Here is an 18631-nt window from a genome sequence, read left to right on the forward strand (position 1 = left end):
CTCACACAAATAATGCTCTTTCCTCACAAAATGAAACGTTTACCAGTTTCAAATAAAAATCAGTCCTGCGACACTCACTTGGAAAATCCAGTAACCATCAAGCTAAGTGTCAGCGTGAATTTCCCTTCAATTAACAAATGCCTTGACTTCTGCCAAAAATGCACTTTCCTCCTCCTTCCTTCCTTACCTTTCAATCGTCAGCCACAGATGATTCTGAGCTTCTTTATCAAAAGCTGTCAGGTCCTCCTTAAACCTCAAGTTGTTCTTATAATAGTAATTTTTCTTTGCACTTTTCCATGTCAGATCCCTTGCTGTCCTGGAGATGAATGCCATGATCACTGGTCTCAGGTGGCTGGTTGTTCTCCCCCTCTCTCAGCCTACCCAGGTGGTGCACCACATCCATAGAACCAATATTCTGCTCGTCCTCCGGGACTATTGCCCTGCAAATGTCCTTCACTTTTGCTTTGTTTTCTCGTCAAATATTTCTGCGATTCCGCAATTCCGGGGTGGTAGGGTAGCCTAGTGGTTAGAGCGTTGGACTAGTAACCGAAAGGTTGCAAGTTCAAATCCCCGAGCTGACAAGGTACAAAATCTGTCGTTCTGCCCTTGAACAGGCAGTTAACCCATTGTTCCTAGGCCGTCATTGAAAATAAGAATTTGTTCTTAACTGACTTGCCTAGTAAAATAAAGGTAAAATAATAAAAAAAATTTGAAGAGTCCATCTTCGACTGTATCGGTCAGTCTCGTTAACATTTGACTCCATTTTCAGTGAGTTTCATCTCCTGCTTTGCAACCTGAGTATTCCATGTTGCGTTCTGCTGCTTCAGAGTATTTACTTCTTCAACATTGAAATCCATCACTTTCTTCAGGTTAACGATGCAGACAGTGTTCTTTTACACCAAGTCCATGAACATCCATTATCTCAGCAACAGTTTGGTTATGTCCTGACTCCATATCTATGAAGATGTTAGCTAGCTTATGTTAGCTAAACAAGCTGAAACTCTTCAATAGCGAGCTAGCTTATTCATTGGACATGATCAAAAAATGTTTTTCAATGGCTTGATTAATTACAAAACTATTCAAAATAGCTACATTGTATGGCTAAATATCATTTTTTTTGTTGCAACTGCAGACTAAAATTATAAACTTTCTGAGAAAACCCTAAAATTGTTCCTCAGCTAGAAATTGTACAACCTCTCATGCCTTTCAACCTCTCATGCCGCCATCTTGAATTACCCCCGTAGTAATCACTGTTACTCTAGTCTACACATTTTGGGTGATGCGTAACAATGTAATTTATTTCTTATCTGTCAAGCACTCTTTGGCTACCGCTGATCACGTTCTCAAAACTTGTCGTTGCCTTGCTCACATTTAACGAGAGTCGGTGAAAGTCGAACCCCCCGAGTAGGCAACGACATGGGGATTTTGTCTACAATCTCAAAAACTTGGCTGGGACAGCTAAATCGTGTCCAAAAATGTCTAGTGTACACCCAGCATTAAACTTGAAGAGAACATCTTGACCGGATGCACAGTGACTTCAGAAAGTTTCCACAACCCATAACATTTTCCACATTTTGTTACGTTATTGCCTGAATTTAAAATAGATCAAATTGAGATGTGTTACTAATCAACACACAATACCCCATCATGTCATAGTGGAATTTTGTTTGTAGAACATTTCAGATTTGAATAGAAAATTGAAAGCTGAAATGTCTTGAGTCAATAATGATTCAACCCCTTTGCTATGGCAACCCTAATTCTGTTCAGGAGTAAAAATGTGCTAAACACCTTAGCATTAACTCATTCAACCTTTTTAGGCTAGGGGGGCAGTATTTTCACATCCGGATGTAAAGCGTGCCCAAAGTAAACTGCCTGCTACTCAGGCCCAGAAGCTAGGATACGGATATTAGTAGTATATTTGGATAGAAAACACTCAGAAGATTCTAAAATTGTTTGAATAATATCTGTGAGTATAAACAGAACTGATTTGGCAAGCGAAACTCCGAGCACAATCCATCCAGGGAAAATGTTTTTTTTGAGCTCAATCTGTTTTCCAATGGTTTTCTATGGCAATGCTTTTTTTAATAGAAATATGCTTGCAGTTCCTATGGCTTCCACTAGATGTCAACAGTCTTTAAAAATTGGTTGATCTTTTTCCTTTGAGAAATTAAGTTGTAGCCCTGTTATTTCCATGTGTCACTCCAGATGCCCTCTAATGTTTTGGTGCGCGCGACCTGGAACGTGCTTCACTTTGTTTTCAGCCGTTATTGAGCACAGTATTTCACGTCTTAAATTTGATCGATTATTTACGTTTTAGGATACATAAATTTGGATTAGGAACGTTGTTCGAAATTTTTGGACCAAGTTTACAGGTAACTTATTACATACTTTGTAGGCATGTTGGGTGGTTTGGAACCAGTGTTATTCTGAATCAAACGCGTCGAATAAATGGACAATTTGGGGATTCAGATAGTTTACTAGTTTGATTACACAGTACGTTTGAACTTGTTCAAAATACAGCCGTTTTGCCATGGCACTGAGTATTGCAATGCCGTGACCCGGATTCGGACCTGGGTTGCTGCAGCCACAACGCAGAGTACTAACCACTGTAAACAACAGTGGAAGTCTCAAGGTTTTGCTCGCCTGAGGTAGAGTATCTCATGATTATCTGTAGACCACACTATTTACCAAGATAGTTTTTCATCTATATTCTTCGTAGCTGTCTATTTACCACCACAAACCGATGCTGGCACTAACACCGCACTCAATGAGCTGAATAAGGCCATAAGCAAACAGGAAAATGCTCATCCAGAGGCGGCGCTCCTAGTGGCCGGGGACTTCAATGCAGGCTAACTTAAATCCATTTTACCTCATTTCTACCAGCATGTTAAATGTGCAACCAGAGGAAAAAAACTCTGTGCGTGTGAGAGTGACTGCATGTGTGCTAACAAACACATTAGATGATTCTTATATTAAATAATAAATAAATCATGTAAAACAATTTGTAAGAAAGTCAACAAGTCAATGTAATGATCATTAAAATATTGGAAAATGTCTGGATTTTGTGAATAGTATATCCAATGGAAGTTGAATAAATATGGAGAAAGATTACTGACACACAAGATGGTTTAACATAAAAATGGTTTAATATTCATGAAATGATATCGTTACTTAACATTGTTTTTTTAATGGGAAATGGGGGTGTAACCTTTTGAAATGAATGTTCACAATATTTGTGAATTTTATGAATAGTATATCTAATGGAAGATGAATAAACTTAACTGGGGATAGGGCGAAAGCTTACTGACACACCAGACAAATGGTTTATTACAACTTTAAATAATTTTAGTTACATAACATTGTTTTTTATGGTAAATGGGCATCTAACCATATAAGAAAACATTTTGTAGTGAATGTTGTTCAATAATTCACACAAAACATGTGTTAACATGTCATTGGACAAAAAAGGCACCGGATTGTAGGAATGACCCACCTGTTGTTATAACCTCTGTCGAAACAGAAATAAAGAGCTGAGTCAACATGGTTCAATTAGAATCGCTCAAAAGAAGATCATAATAACAGAGAAGGCACACAAAGAATTAGTAATTGTGTCACATTCTATCACTGTGCACACTATTCATGATGTCATACACTTGTCTCATCTCTCCTTTGTGGATACCCTCGCTGAAGTGTAAGTCACACCGGTGTAGATGCCGTTGGATGGGAAGACCAGCTGACTGCCGTTCATGCAGGTGACTTTCACTGTGGCTCTGTAGTCGAGGTCGATATTTGCTTTCCCCACTGTGATCTCAACATCCATGGTCTTCCCTGGAGGGATCTTCACGTTGATGGTATCTGATTCTGTTATGGTCTCTGTCTTCTGCAGGCTGGTGGATTGCTGCACTCCCACGGTCAAGCTGAACCCTGATGACACCTCAACCAGATCCGGGATCCCTGCTTTGACCGACACATTCAAGGTGGATTCTATCTTGTTGCTGACGGACCAGGAGGAAGTCTTGGTCAGGGTCTTGCTGTATGTAATGGATTCTTCTTGAACCAAGGAGGTGTCATTGTGGTGAGAAACGGATTTCACATATTCTGGGGTCACCTAAAAACAACACACACACAAAGATACAAATTGTTCAGGAAAAAAAATACAATTTAAGAACTAATCATCAGTGTTACGTTCCCCAGTTTCTGTGTTGTGGTTATGGCAGGGTAGCCTAGTGGTTAGAGCGTTGGACTAGTAACCGGAAGGTTGCGAGTTCAAACCCCCGAGCTGACAAGGTACAAATCTGTCGTTCTGCCCCTGAACAGGCAGTTAACCCACTGTTCCCAGGCCGTCATTGAAAATAAGAATTTGTTCTTAACTGACTTGCCTGGCTAAATAAAGGTAAAATAAATAAATAAATAAAAAAAATGTTGTATGTTTGTGTTTCAGGATGGCTTCCTAAAATTCCTCCAAGCAGACTCCTTCTCCAGCAGAGGATATAAGCCAGTGTTGCTATTTGGAGCTGACCCCGCCCTCTCGTCAGAGGATACAGCTGTCTGTAATTACAGACTCCTTCTCCAGCTATATAAGCCAGTGTTCTGTTGCTTAGAAAGAGATGATTTGTGTGTCCTGTGTTGGTTGTTGCTGAGAGAGAGCTGATTGGTATGCCCTGTGTTGGTCAATATGATGCCGTTTTTTTGATTATTGACATTGTTTGTGTTGTTCTGTTTCATGTGTTCCCAGGGGGGAAGGGGAAGGCACCTAGGGAGAACCTAGGCAAGAGGCCTGCGAGCATACATAAACCGTTGTATTCACTGTCTATGCACACTAGATAAGACCAGGGTGGACCACCCCTGTATTTTGGTTAGCGCACCAATTGGTGCTAAGTTAGGTTAGTGGGTAGGTAGGAGAGGGGGCTTTGATATTTACTTTCTTTGCTTTGGTTCCGTTCAGCCCCTTTTCGCCAAAATTGCCGTGTGACGGAATAAATTCCCAGTAAACGGTAAATTATCTGCCTCTGCCTTTGTCATCCTTACTTGCACCTACAGTCTCTATACCTCTTTCAGCCCACGTGGGAGTTGTGTTGTAGCATGGTTTTGCGTTCCCACAACGCATCACCGGGGGCAAACTACCTGCCCTCCAGGACACCTACACCACCCGATGTCACAGGAAGGCCATAAAGATCATCAAGGACATCAACCACCCGAGCCACTGCCTGTTCACCCCGCTATCATCCAGAAGGCGAGGTCAGTACAGGTGCATCAAAGCTGGGACCGAGAGACTGAAAAAAAGCTTCTATCTCAAGGCTATCAGACTGTTAAACAGCCACCACTAACATTGAGTGGCTGCTGCCAAAACACTGACACTGACTCAACTCCAGCCACTTTAATAATGGGAATTGATGGGAAATGATGTAAATATATCACTAGCCACTTTAAACAATGCTACCTTATATAATGTTACTTACCCTACATTATTCATCTCATATGCATACGTATATACTGTACTCTATATCATCGACTGTATCCTTATGTAATACATGTATCACTAGCCACTTTAACTATGCCACTTTGTTTACATACTCATCTCATATGTATATACTGTACTCGATACCATCTACTGTATCTGCCTATGCTGCTCTGTACCATCACTCATTCATATATCCTTATGTACATATTCTTTATCCCCTCACACTGTGTACAAGACAGTAGTTTTGGAATTGTTAGTTAGATTACTTGTTGGTTATTACTGCATTGTCGGAACTAGAAGCACAAGCATTTCGCTACACTCGCATTAACATCTGCTAACCATGTGTATGTGACAAATAAAATTTGATTTGATTTGATTTGATTTAGAGGCGTACGTAACAATCAGTGAGGAACTGATCAATTGATTTTTAGAAAGCCAAAAATAATAATTAATGTAGCTGTATGTGTGTGACTGTCCTAGAAATGAGATGCCTGATGAATGTCGACCCCCATATTGGATTACATGTTTTAAAGTGGACAGCCCCCCTAATGTTACAGCATCGGTAGAGTTTTCCTGAGCCGTCTACACACATCTATGGAAGAGCTCACTTGGGGTTTGAAGAGAGACAGGGTGGGATACTCCATGTCGGTCAGCACGGACGACTTGATGGTGTTGATGAAGAGGAAGCCCATGCAGTCAATGTCCGAGCCAGACTTGCCCTCCAGCCCCAGGCAGATTCCAGACCCCACATCTATGGTGTACTCAGTCTTCAGTGGCCAGCTGGTCATTTTTTCAAAGAACTCCCGGTTCTTACTCGTCTTGAACTTGATGGCACCCAGACGTGTGCCGGCGCCGTTACCCCACAGTGACAGCTTGGTGATGCGCTCGCCGAGGTCGAACTCAAACTCACTGAAAGTGTGCGAATTTCCAAAGGTCTCAACGCGCCCGTCGGTAAGCTCCGCCCGCACAGCTTTCACCTGCCAGCCTTCCACCGCCACTCCGATCTTCTTGAGGGTGGCACCGTTTTTCATGCCGTGGAATTCAAATGAACTGCCTCCTCCACCACCAATCAAATGCAGTGTGGTTGCCATGTTTAGAGTTTGAGTGTGCGTCACGTAACCTGAAATACAAATTTGTACAGATTAAATTAAGAAAACTGATTCAGACATTCAAAGCATCAAAAGGAAATTAAAGAACAAGATAAAACAATCAAACAATAACCATGGGATATACAGTGCCTTGCGAAAGTATTCGGCCCCCTTGAACTTTGCGACCTTTTGCCACATTTCAGGCTTCAAACATAAAGATATAAAACAGTATTTTTTTGTGAAGAATCAACAACAAGTGGGACACAATCATGAAGTGGAACGACATTTATTGGATATTTCAAACTTTTTTAACAAATCAAAAACTGAAAAATTGGGCGTGCAAAATTATTCAGCCCCCTTAAGTTAATACTTTGTAGCGCCACCTTTTGCTGCGATTACAGCTGTAAGTCGCTTGGGGTATGTCTCTATCAGTTTTGCACATCGAGAGACTGAATTTTTTTCCCATTCCTCCTTGCAAAACAGCTCGAGCTCAGTGAGGTTGGATGGAGAGCATTTGTGAACAGCAGTTTTCAGTTCTTTCCACAGATTCTCGATTGGATTCAGGTCTGGACTTTGACTTGGCCATTCTAACACCTGGATATGTTCATTTTTGAAACATTCCATTGTAGATTTTGCTTTATGTTTTGGATCATTGTCTTGTTGGAAGACAAATCTCCGTCCCAGTCTCAGGTCTTTTGCAGACTCCGTCAGGTTTTCTTCCAGAATGGTCCTGTATTTGGCTCCATCCATCTTCCCATCAATTTTAACCATCTTCCCTGTCCCTGCTGAAGAAAAGCAGGCCCAAACCATGATTCTGCCACCACCATGTTTGACAGTGGGGATGGTGTGTTCAGCTGTGTTGCTTTTACGCCAAACATAACGTTTTGCATTGTTGCCAAAAAGTTCAATTTTGGTTTCATCTGACCAGAGCACCTTCTTCCACATGTTTGGTGTGTCTCCCAGGTGGCTTGTGGCAAACTTTAAACAACACTTTTTATGGATATCTTTAAGAAATGGCTTTCTTCTTGCCACTCTTCCATAAAGGCCAGATTTGTGCAATATACGACTGATTGTTGTCCTATGGACAGAGTCTCCCACCTCAGCTGTAGATCTCTGCAGTTCATCCAGAGTGATCATGGGCCTCTTGGCTGCATCTCTGATCAGTCTTCTCCTTGTATGAGCTGAAAGTTTAGAGGGACGGCCAGGTCTTGGTAGATTTGCAGTGGTCTGATACTCCTTCCATTTCAATATTATCGCTTGCACAGTGCTCCTTGGGATGTTTAAAGCTTGGGAAATCTTTTTGTATCCAAATCCGGCTTTAAACTTCTTCACAACAGTATCTCGGACCTGCCTGGTGTGTTCCTTGTTCTTCATGATGCTCTCTGCGCTTTTGACGGACCTCTGAGACTATCACAGTGCAGGTGCATTTATACGGAGACTTGATTACACACAGGTGGATTGTATTTATCATCATTAGTCATTTAGGTCAACATTGGATCATTCAGAGATCCTCACTGAACTTCTGGAGAGAGTTTGCTGCACTGAAAGTAAAGGGGCTGAATAATTTTGCACGCCCAATTTTTCAGTTTTTGATTTGTTAAAAAAGTTTGAAATATCCAATAAATGTCGTTCCACTTCATGATTGTGTCCCACTTGTTGTTGATTCTTCACAAAAAAATACAGTTTTATATCTTTATGTTTGAAGTCTGAAATGTGGCAAAAGGTCGCAAAGTTCAAGGGGGCCGAATACTTTCGCAAGGCACTGTATGTGTTCATGATGTTTTATTTACTGAAACACTGAAATGCAAAATAAGAACGTGAATAAACGAAAAAAACGAAACAGTCCTGTAAGGTGCAGAAAACACTAAACAGAAAATAAACACCCACACCCAAAATGGGGAAAACAGGCTACCTAAGTATGATTCTCAATCAGAAACAACGAACGACACCTGCCTCTGATTGAGAACCATACTAGGCCAAACACATAGAAATATAACATAGAAAAAAAGAACATAGACTACCCACCCCAACTCACACCCTGACCAACCGCTTGTTCCATGAAATGTGCAGTTAATTAGTAATAAAATCAACATTAGTTCAATTTTTTTTTTTTTCACTTAACAAGATGAGTTGTTTTAGATTTCTTTTTACTAACGTGCAACGCTTATACAGGCCTCAGATTCAAAGATGGAAATAGATCCTCTAATTTAATTTCAGTCATCTTTCATTTTAAAGCTGCATTAGGTCAGATTTATTTTTACATTTGGTGAAATTGTCATCGCACATTGTCAGCTATCAGTATGTAAAATATTCTGAGAGAAGATCCAGCTTCTTTGACTGCCCCTCGCCCTGCATTCACTCTGAAATTGTTCCAGCCAATCGTGTCCCTAGTAGGGATGTACCTAATGTGTTTGTTTGTTTGTTGGTAACATGCCTGTTTATGCATTCAATTTATGTTCAGGATAATGAAGTTGGTAAAGTTTCCATAGATAGCAACAGTCACCTACTTTGAACATTTCAGAACCCAATGCTAGATGTGTCAATCAGTGTATTCAAGGTTAAGAGACAGCTTGATGTAAAGCACTACACTCAACAGTCTACTCACCTCACATTAAACATCATACTAACGTAATACTTTTGAATTCAAAACAAAACACTAGGAGGCTAAAGTCAACCATGTAAAAACAAGGCAACAGTAAACGAATGATGCAATACCCCCCTATTTATTTCACGATGGCGCCGGAGGGGAGGGCTGCCGTCTTATCGGCTTTCAAAACACCAAGCTATTTTGTTTGTGTTTACATTATGCTTCTGCTATTATGTTATTCTCATCTTACTTTTACATTGTTTTTTTTTTTTTTTCTTAATAACTGCAATGTTGGTTAAGGGCTCGTAAGTAAGAAATTCACTGTAAGGTCTACAACTGTTGTATTCGGTGCAATTGACGAATAACATTTGATTTGGGTGAGTTGAGATATTGCGTATGGCTAAGACATTTCAGTCAATTGCCATAGCTCCCGCCTTGGGCCAATCAGTGTAATTTTGTAAATGTTGGATCTCTATGACAAGAGGAATCATTCACCCAAGTTTTGTCAAAATCAGCCCAGTGCTCTCAGAGATCTTGTTTTACTAACGTACAAAGAGACATAACAACGGACGGACAGAGACAGATCCGTAGTCCCCTCCCAAATTTCATTGTGGGGGACAACAAACCCATACCATGTTTGTTCAGATAGACTTTATAACTGATTAAGAAACTGTTTCAGAATTTAGAAAACATTTGTTGCCTGAAATGTTTTGTAAATTAGTTGGTCAAAATAGAAATGTAGCTCTCAAACATTCCTCATATAGCAAGAATAGTTATTTAGGGACATTGTGCACTTACGTATAATGATATGCAGGCCTCAGCGTTAAGGATGACTATAGAAGATCTTAATGGAAGAAAACTGATTGGTTCCGAGATTCCGAGTAAAGTTCAATTGTTTAACACCAAAAGATGCAACAGCTGAATACGTGTCTCTGGAGTGGAGAAGCATTCTCTTATATAGCAGTAAAACTCCCCTCACGCCCATACAAAGATATGCATCAGTAGTTTTCTATTGAAATTAACACAAACCCTTTGACCCTGATTAAGACATTGTATTGTGCTAATCTTGACAAACGTGTATCAACAGTTTCAACCACTCTTGGTGCCACTTCCTCTTCTTGATATTTGAGCCAGAGAGCATATCGGCGGTTTCCAGTCACTAACAAAAAAAAATCACTAATATGCAACATCACCTTTCTCTGTAGTTTTGTTCGTCATAACATCCTATAAGTTTAAAGTCTATGTGGTAGAAAATGTCTAATACTGAAGACATAGCAGTGAATTGTACAAGCTGTAATGCATCCTCTGTTCTGTTTATCATGGTTCATGCAGGCGACTGGATAAATACACAAAGGGACACGGTCATAACTTCCCCTCAGACCAATTGGTAGAATGCCCAGTATATGTTCTGGAATTTAAGATATGAGACCTTGTTCAATTTATTTGGGAACTGAGCCCTCAAGATAACAGCCAGCCGCATGCAGGAACCGACCCATAAAACATGTCTACATTTCTAAAAAACCTTTTTGCTTTGCCCCTTCAGAGCTTCAGTAGACATATACCAAGGTATGTGAACCTCTCCGTACATTAAACAAATAATGATCGCTTCATTTGCTTTGGGATTCTGAGTCCTTAGTGGTAAATTTCCACTCCAATTTTGGCGTCACAAACTTATGGTTGATTTCTCCGTGGTCCAACAGCGAAGGTCTGGCTTGGAACACCAGAGGTTAAAACACACACGTACAAAACAAGTCTGCCACAAGTTCCACCCAGGCGGTCCCTTCAGTTCTCTTATTTATTTGATTTCACCTTTATTTAACCAGGTAGACTAGTTGAGAACAAGTTCTCATTTACAACTGCAACCTGACCAAGATATGTACTGCTACACAAAAAACAAAAAAAACATGGGCATGGTTCATAGGGTTGGTTCCTTTGTGGAAGCATTTAGGGAAATGTTCAGTCACAATGATAATAAGTCAGTCCAGGTGTGCGTAATGATGGGGAGCAGGTGTCCGTAATATTGGCTACCAGGACCAGTGGCTAGTAGACCGGCGACATCGAGCACTGAAGAGGGGGAGCGGGAGTAGGTGTGATAGAGGGACATTTCAGTGAAGAGAAATGCAGCCAAATTGGAATGGGAGTGAGTAAAACATCCCATACTCATAAATACTCATACTGTGATAAATCACTGTAGTCTGCTCCATGATAGCCCACACACTGTTCAACACCCCACTAAACCTGTTGGATCAATGTAGGGGAGAGCTGGGCCAAGAGTAACAAGGTGAAAGTCACACTCCATTCAATCAGATAACACATCATCTAGAATGACTTATCCACCTCTTTAATGACCTCCTGACTTCAGAATTTTCATTCTCCTTGAGTCTTTCCACATTTTGTTGTTACTGCCTGATGTCATGGATGAATAGGAGTGGAAGGTAGGAGTCAGGTGCAGAGAGCAGAGCGTTCAAGAAAAATAGGCACTTTATTCCGGCACAAACGGTCATGCCCAAACACAGGGCGGAAAACACTGACCAACCCTAAACACAGGGCAGAAAACACTGACCAACCCCAAAACACAGGGCGGAAAACACTGACCAACCCCAAAACACAGGGCAGAAAACACTGACCAACCCCAAAACACAGGGCGGAAAACACTGACCAACCCCAAAACACAGGGCGGAAAACACTGACCAACCCCAAACACAGGGAGGAAAACACTGACCAACCCCAAAACACAGGGCAGAAAACACTGACCAACCCCAAAACACAGGGCGGAAAACACTGACCAACCCCAAAACACAGGGCGGAAAACACTGACCAACCCCAAAACACAGGGCGGAAAACACTGACCAACCCCAAAACACAGGGAGGAAAACACTGACCAACCCCAAAACACAGGGAGGAAAACACTGACCAACCCAAAACACAGGGCTGAAAACACTGACCAACCCAAAACACAGGTTGGAAAACACTGACCAACCCCAAAACACAGGGCGGAAAACACTGACCAACCCCAAAACACAGGGAGGAAAACACTGACCAACCCCAAAACACAGGGCGGAAAACACTGACCAACCCCAAAACACAGGGCGGAAAACACTGACCAACCCAAAACACAGGTTGGAAAACACTGACCAACCCAAAACACAGGGAGGAAAACAACCCCCAAAACACAGGGAGGAAAACACTGACCAACCCCAAAACACAGGGGGAAAACACTGACCAACCCAAAACACAGGGGGAAAACACAGACCAACCCCAAAACACAGGGCGGAAAACACTGACCAACCCCAAAACACAGGGCGGAAAACACTGACCAACCCCAAAACACAGGGCGGAAAACACTGACCAACCCCAAAACACAGGGAGGAAAACACTGACCAACCCCAAAACACAGGGGGAAAACACTGACCAACCCTAAACACAGGGGGAAAACACTGACCAACCCTAAACACAGGGCAGAAAACACTGACCAACCCCAAAACACAGGGGGAAAACACTGACCAACCCCAAAACACAGGGCGGAAAACACTGACCAACCCCAAAACACAGGGCGGAAAACACTGACCAACCCAAAACACAGGTTGGAAAACACTGACCAACCCAAAACACAGGGAGGAAAACACTGACCAACCCAAAACACAGGGAGGAAAACACTGACCAACCCCAAAACACAGGGGGAAAACACTGACCAACCCCAAAACACAGGGAGGAAAACACTGACCAACCCCAAAACACAGGGAGGAAAACACTGACCAACCCCAAAACACAGGGGGAAAACACTGACCAACCCAAAACACAGGGGGAAAACACTGACCAACCCCAAAACACAGGGCGGAAAACACTGACCAACCCCAAAACACAGGGCGGAAAACACTGACCAACCCCAAAACACAGGGCGGAAAACACTGACCAACCCCAAAACACAGGGAGGAAAACACTGACCAACCCCAAAACACAGGGGGAAAACACTGACCAACCCTAAACACAGGGGGAAAACACTGACCAACCCTAAACACAGGGCAGAAAACACTGACCAACCCCAAAACACAGGGGGAAAACACTGACCAACCCCAAAACACAGGGCGGAAAACACTGACCAACCCCAAAACACAGGGCGGAAAACACTGACCAACCCAAAACACAGGGAGGAAAACACTGACCAACCCCAAAACACAGGGGGAAAACACTGACCAACCCCAAAACACAGGGGGAAAACACTGACCAACCCCAAAACACAGGCGGAAAACACTGACCAACCCAAAACACAGGGAGGAAAACACTGACCAACCCAAAACACAGGGTAACACGGTCCGGAGCACAAAACCACATCCAACACTAAACGTGAACACAAAATAATCCCGCACAAACTAGAGCGGACCTAACAAGCTTAAATAGACTAGAAAATCAAGAAGACACAAATAGGAACAAATGCAACTAATAACACTAAACTAACAGATAAGGAAAAAGGGATCGGTGGCGGCTAGTAGGCCGGTGACGACGACCGCCGAGCACCGCCCGAACAGGCAGGGGATTCGTGACACCTGAATTTAAAAAATGATTAAATGTTAAATTCTTCACCCATCTACAGATGGGCCAGCAGGTATCCCAGTGATAAGAGTGTTGGACTAATAACCGAAACGTTGCAAGACCAAATCCCCGAACCGGCAAGTAAAAAATCTGTTGTTCTTCCCTGAACAAGACAGTTAACCAACTGTTACTAGGGCGTCATTGAAAATAAGAATATTTTCTTAACTGTTTTGCTAATTAAAAAAATAAATAAAATAAAGACAGTACCCCCTATCACAGTGCCATGTCTTCAGTATAAGACATTTTCCACCACATGGACGCTCCTTGCCTATGGAACAGCTTGTAGACTAAACTTAAACTTGAGACTCTTGTCCCTCTTGCCCATTTAAAATATTTATTGGAGAGTTTTTATTCTTGTATTGCTTGTAACTGTTTTGTGTAATGCAAGTTCTTGTGCTGTTAGGGGAATAACCTATGTGTAAATGTAATCTGTTGCTGTATTTTTTGTGTTTTCTGTGATTGTTTTGTTTGTCTTGTTTAGTTTTTTAATTGTTGTACCTAAACTGGGCCTGAGTAACAGGCAGATTATTTTTTTATATTTTTTTTAATTTTGAGCACGTCATTCATCCGACCTTCCGAACACTGCCCCTAGCCCTAAGAGGTTTTTAACCACTATACAATCACAGTGAGGTACCAGAGAATGCTTTTAGAGGATACTCATGCTGAGACAGTGATGCGTACAAGCTGGCTAAACACTTGAGTTGTTAGCCAGTTCAGCTAATGCCACAGATTTACAGATTAAATTACACAGTTACAGTAGTACGTTTTAAGCATTGAAAGGAGACTTTTTGCCATGATATGCTGTGAACAGTGGTTTCTGCAGCCTCAACGCACAGTACTAACCACTATACAGTCACGGCGGGCTACCAGTGTTTGAATGGAGAGGCTAACCATGATGGCACTTGTTAGCTACCTCACTCAAAAGGAGACATTTTGCTGTGACGTGGAGAATATCAATTGCATAATCATCGCATCCTCTCGCCTCGCCTCCTTCTCCTTCTCAAAACAAATTAGATGAGATTGAGAGGATCTACAGTAAAGAATGGGAGACACTCCCCAGATACAGGAGTGCCAAACTTGTAGAGCCATACCCAAGAAGACTTGAGGCTGTAATCACTGCCAAAGGTGCTTAAACAAAGTACTGAGTAAAGGGTCTGAATACTTATGTAAATGTTATATTTCAGTTTTACATTTATAATATTTTTGCAAAAATTCAAGGGGTCGGAATACTTTCCGAAGGCCCTATATATATATATCCATACAGTGGGGCAAAAAAGTATTTAGTCAGCCACCAATTGTGCAAGTTCTCCCACTTAAAAAGATGAGAGAGGCCTGTAATTTTCATCATAGGTACACTTCAACTATATTATTGTTCAGTGTATTCCCCCCATGTGCTGCAGTGTCAAAAGGCAATTTAACTAAATCCAGCAGTTATACATTTGGTTGTGTTGAGTGATTATTGCGTATTAAGTCTTTCACGTTGTTTATCTCAATCTCTTCAAAGACTCAATCATGGACACTCTTACTGACAGTTGTGGCTGCTTCGTGAAGTCTACTTTGTTCTATATTTTAATTGATTTATATTTTTAATCACAGCCCAATCCCCGTAGGAGGCCTTCTGGTAGGCCGTCATTGTAAGTAAGAATATTGATCGATATTTGCTTTTCCCGTTGTGATCTCAACATCCATGGTCTTCCCTGGAGGGATCTTCACTTTCTGTTATGGTCTCCATCTTGTGCAGGAGGGATCTTCACGTTGATGGTACCTGATTCTGTTATGGTCTCGGTCTTCTGCAGGCTGGTGGATTGCTCCACTCCCACGGTCAAGCTGAACCCTGATGACACCTCGACCAGATCTTTGACCGACACACTCAAGGTGGATTCTATCTTGTTGCTGACGGACCAGGAGGAAGTCTTGGTCAGCGTCTTGCTGTATGTAATGGACTCTTCTTGAACCAAGGAGGTGTCGTTCTGGTGAGACATGGATTTCACATATTCTGGGGTCACCTAAAATCAACACACAAAGATACAAGTTGTTCAAACAAGACAAAGACAATTTAAGAACTGATCATCGGTGAGGAACTGATAAATAGATTTTTAGAAAGCCAACAATAATAACGTGTGTGCTATCTTGGCCTGATGCTTATGTGAAAAGGTTTAAAAAAATAAATAAAAGGATGTTGGGGCTATTTTACTGACCAAGGCCAATTAAACATAAGGAACGACTGTCCTTGAAATGAGATGCTTGATGAATGTCGACCCCCATATTGGATTACATGTTTTAAAGTGGAAAGCCCCCTTAATGTTAGAGCATCGGTAGAGTTTTCCTGAGCTGTCTACACACATCTATAAAAGAGCTCACCTGGGGTTTGAAGAGGGACAGGGTGGGATACTCCATGTCAGTCATTACGGACGACTTGATGGTTTTGATGAAGAGGAAGCCCATGCAGTCAATGTCCGAGCCATACCTGCCCTGCAGCCCCATGCAGATTCCAGACCCCACATCTATGGTGTACTCAGCCTTCAGTTGCCAGCTGTTCATTTTTTCAAAGATCTGCCGATTCTTACTCGTCATGAACTTGATGGCACCCAGACGTGTGCTGGCGCCGTTACCCCACAGAGACAGCTTGGTGATGCGCTCGCTGAGGTCAAACTCAAACTCATTGAAAGTGTTTGCATCTCCAAAGGTCGCAACACGCCTGTCCACTAGCTCCTCCCGCACAGCTTTGACCTGCCAGCCTTCCACCGCCACTCCAATCTTCTTGAGGGTGGCACCGTTGTTCATGCCGTGGAATTCAAATGAACAGCCTCCTCCACCACCGATCAACTGCAGTGTGGTTGCCATGTGTGTACGTCACGTAACCTGAAAGACAAATTTGTACAGATCAATTTATGAAGCCTCCACCTCAAAGGAGCTCTGATTCAGACATTCAAAGCCATGGAGTCCCTCTCCTATTCCCAACACCTCCCACTCTACCTCCTGCTGTTTCTTCCTGATCAACACCATGGAGTCCCACTCCTACTCCCAGCACCTCCCCACTCTACCTCCTGCTGTTTCTTCCTGATCAACACCATGGAGTCCCTCTCCTACTCCCAGCACCTCCCCACTCTACATCCTGCTGTTTCTTCCTGATCAACACCATGGAGTCCCTCTCCTACTCCCAGGACCTCTCACTCTACCTCCTGCTGTTTCTTCCTGATCAACACCATGGAGTCCCTCTCCTACTCCCAGCACCTCCCACTCTACATCCTGCTGTTTCTTCCTGATCAACTTGGTGAGTTATGTGTAATGAAACATATTGGTGTGTAAGTGAGTGGTCCTCAAGCACTTCTAAAATTATTTCAGATGTTGCTATAATTACAAATTATCATGAATAATGATGAGTATGAATGTAATAGATGCTACATCAGAATATGATAACCTGCCTTATGATGATGAGTATGAATGTAATAGATGCTACATCAGAACCTGTCCTATAATGATGAGTATGAATGTAATAGATGCTACATCCGAATATTATAACCTGCCCTATAATGATGAGTATGAATGTAATAGATGCTACATCAGAATATGAGGTGTTTATGGTGCTGGAACTTATCTTTCCAAATAAAGTTGCCGCTTTGAAATATCTGAAAAAATAACGTTTGAATTTTATTAATATAAAACAATTTTAATTAATATATAACAATATTCATTAACACAGGCTGCAGTATTCACAGGTATGCATTAATATATTATGACAGTGTCTAATATAGAACAGGGTCTGTCAACCTTTTAAAGTATCTGTCCAATTAAAACTAACCATCAGATTTAGTCAAGTAACACCTAAAACAAACTTTACCTCGATTTCAAATGGTTTCAGAAAGGTAAATTATTTTATATATATATATTTATTTTATATTCTGTAGTGTGCTAGCAGCTGCATCATTGGTAGTGTAGTCATGATTTGTATTGCCCTATTCTTGAACTACGTACTTTAAGACCCTAAATATTAATATATATGATCACAAGGTTGTGCTTGCTCTTCTCCAGATTGACTGGTAGAGGGTGTAGACAGACACCCATAAACACTTTAGACACTAGACATGTTAGAGCTGCAGTGCAGTTCACCTGCAGTTTAATAGTTTAGAATCTGTCATTTCAGTATGAAATACTAGTTGTGTTAGTCAAATCCAGATGAAAAGGAAAGCTTGGAATAAAGCACTAGACTCCGTCTACTATATAGGAACAACTAAACATCATACTGTCATACAACATCTGCATATTTGAGTCAAACGAATCCCTGTGATAATATAGTATAAATACAACATGAACATGCAACAATACATATGAATAGCTAGAGAAACCTGTGTTTAGTCACTCACCTGAACACATTACACAGGATCAGCAGAACTAGCTAGAGAAACCTGTGTTTAGTCACTCACCTGAACACATTACACAGGATCAGCAGAACTAGCTAGATAAACCTGTGTTTAGTCACTAACCTGAACACATTACACAGGATCAGCAGAACTAGCTAGAGAAACCTGTGTTTAGTCACTAACCTGAACACATTACACAGGATCAGCAGAGCTAGCTAGAGAAACCTGTAGTCAGTCACTCACCTGAACACATTACACAGGATCAGCAGAGCTAGCTAGAGAAACCTGTGTTTAGTCACTAACCTGAACACATTACACAGGATCAGCAGAACTAGCTAGAGAAACCTGTGTTTAGTCACTCACCTGAACACATTACACAGGATCAGCAGAGCTAGCTAGAGAAACCTGTGTTTAGTCACTCACCTGAACACATTACACAGGATCAGCAGAACTAGCTAGAGAAACCTGTCTTTAGTCACTCACCTGAACACATTACACAGGATCAGCAGAGCTAGCTAGAGAAACCTGTGTTTAGTCACTAACC

The 18631-nt window shown here is 41.7% G+C and overlaps 2 protein-coding genes across 2 annotated transcripts; both read right to left on the bottom strand.

Annotated features, from left to right (window-relative positions):
• Window positions 1-3120: 3120 nt before the first annotated feature.
• On the bottom strand, window positions 3121-10487 carry LOC139368983 (aerolysin-like protein). The gene is made up of 3 exons (XM_071108518.1): window positions 9935-10487; window positions 6070-6581; window positions 3121-4108 (listed from the first exon to the last, which is right to left on the bottom strand). The coding sequence occupies exons 2-3, from the start codon at window positions 6550-6552 to the stop codon at window positions 3659-3661; spliced, it is 933 nt and encodes a 310-aa protein (XP_070964619.1). The 5' UTR covers window positions 6553-6581; window positions 9935-10487; the 3' UTR covers window positions 3121-3658.
• Window positions 10488-15258: 4771 nt separating this feature from the next.
• LOC139368984 (aerolysin-like protein) lies at window positions 15259-17355 on the bottom strand. Its single transcript, XM_071108519.1, has 2 exons — window positions 16088-17355; window positions 15259-15732 (listed from the first exon to the last, which is right to left on the bottom strand). The coding sequence occupies exons 1-2, from the start codon at window positions 16568-16570 to the stop codon at window positions 15436-15438; spliced, it is 780 nt and encodes a 259-aa protein (XP_070964620.1). The 5' UTR covers window positions 16571-17355; the 3' UTR covers window positions 15259-15435.
• Window positions 17356-18631: the final 1276 nt, after the last annotated feature.

The sequence above is a fragment of the Oncorhynchus clarkii genome, chromosome 16 (assembly GCF_045791955.1).
Source record: "Oncorhynchus clarkii lewisi isolate Uvic-CL-2024 chromosome 16, UVic_Ocla_1.0, whole genome shotgun sequence".
Lineage (NCBI taxonomy): Eukaryota > Metazoa > Chordata > Actinopteri > Salmoniformes > Salmonidae > Oncorhynchus > Oncorhynchus clarkii.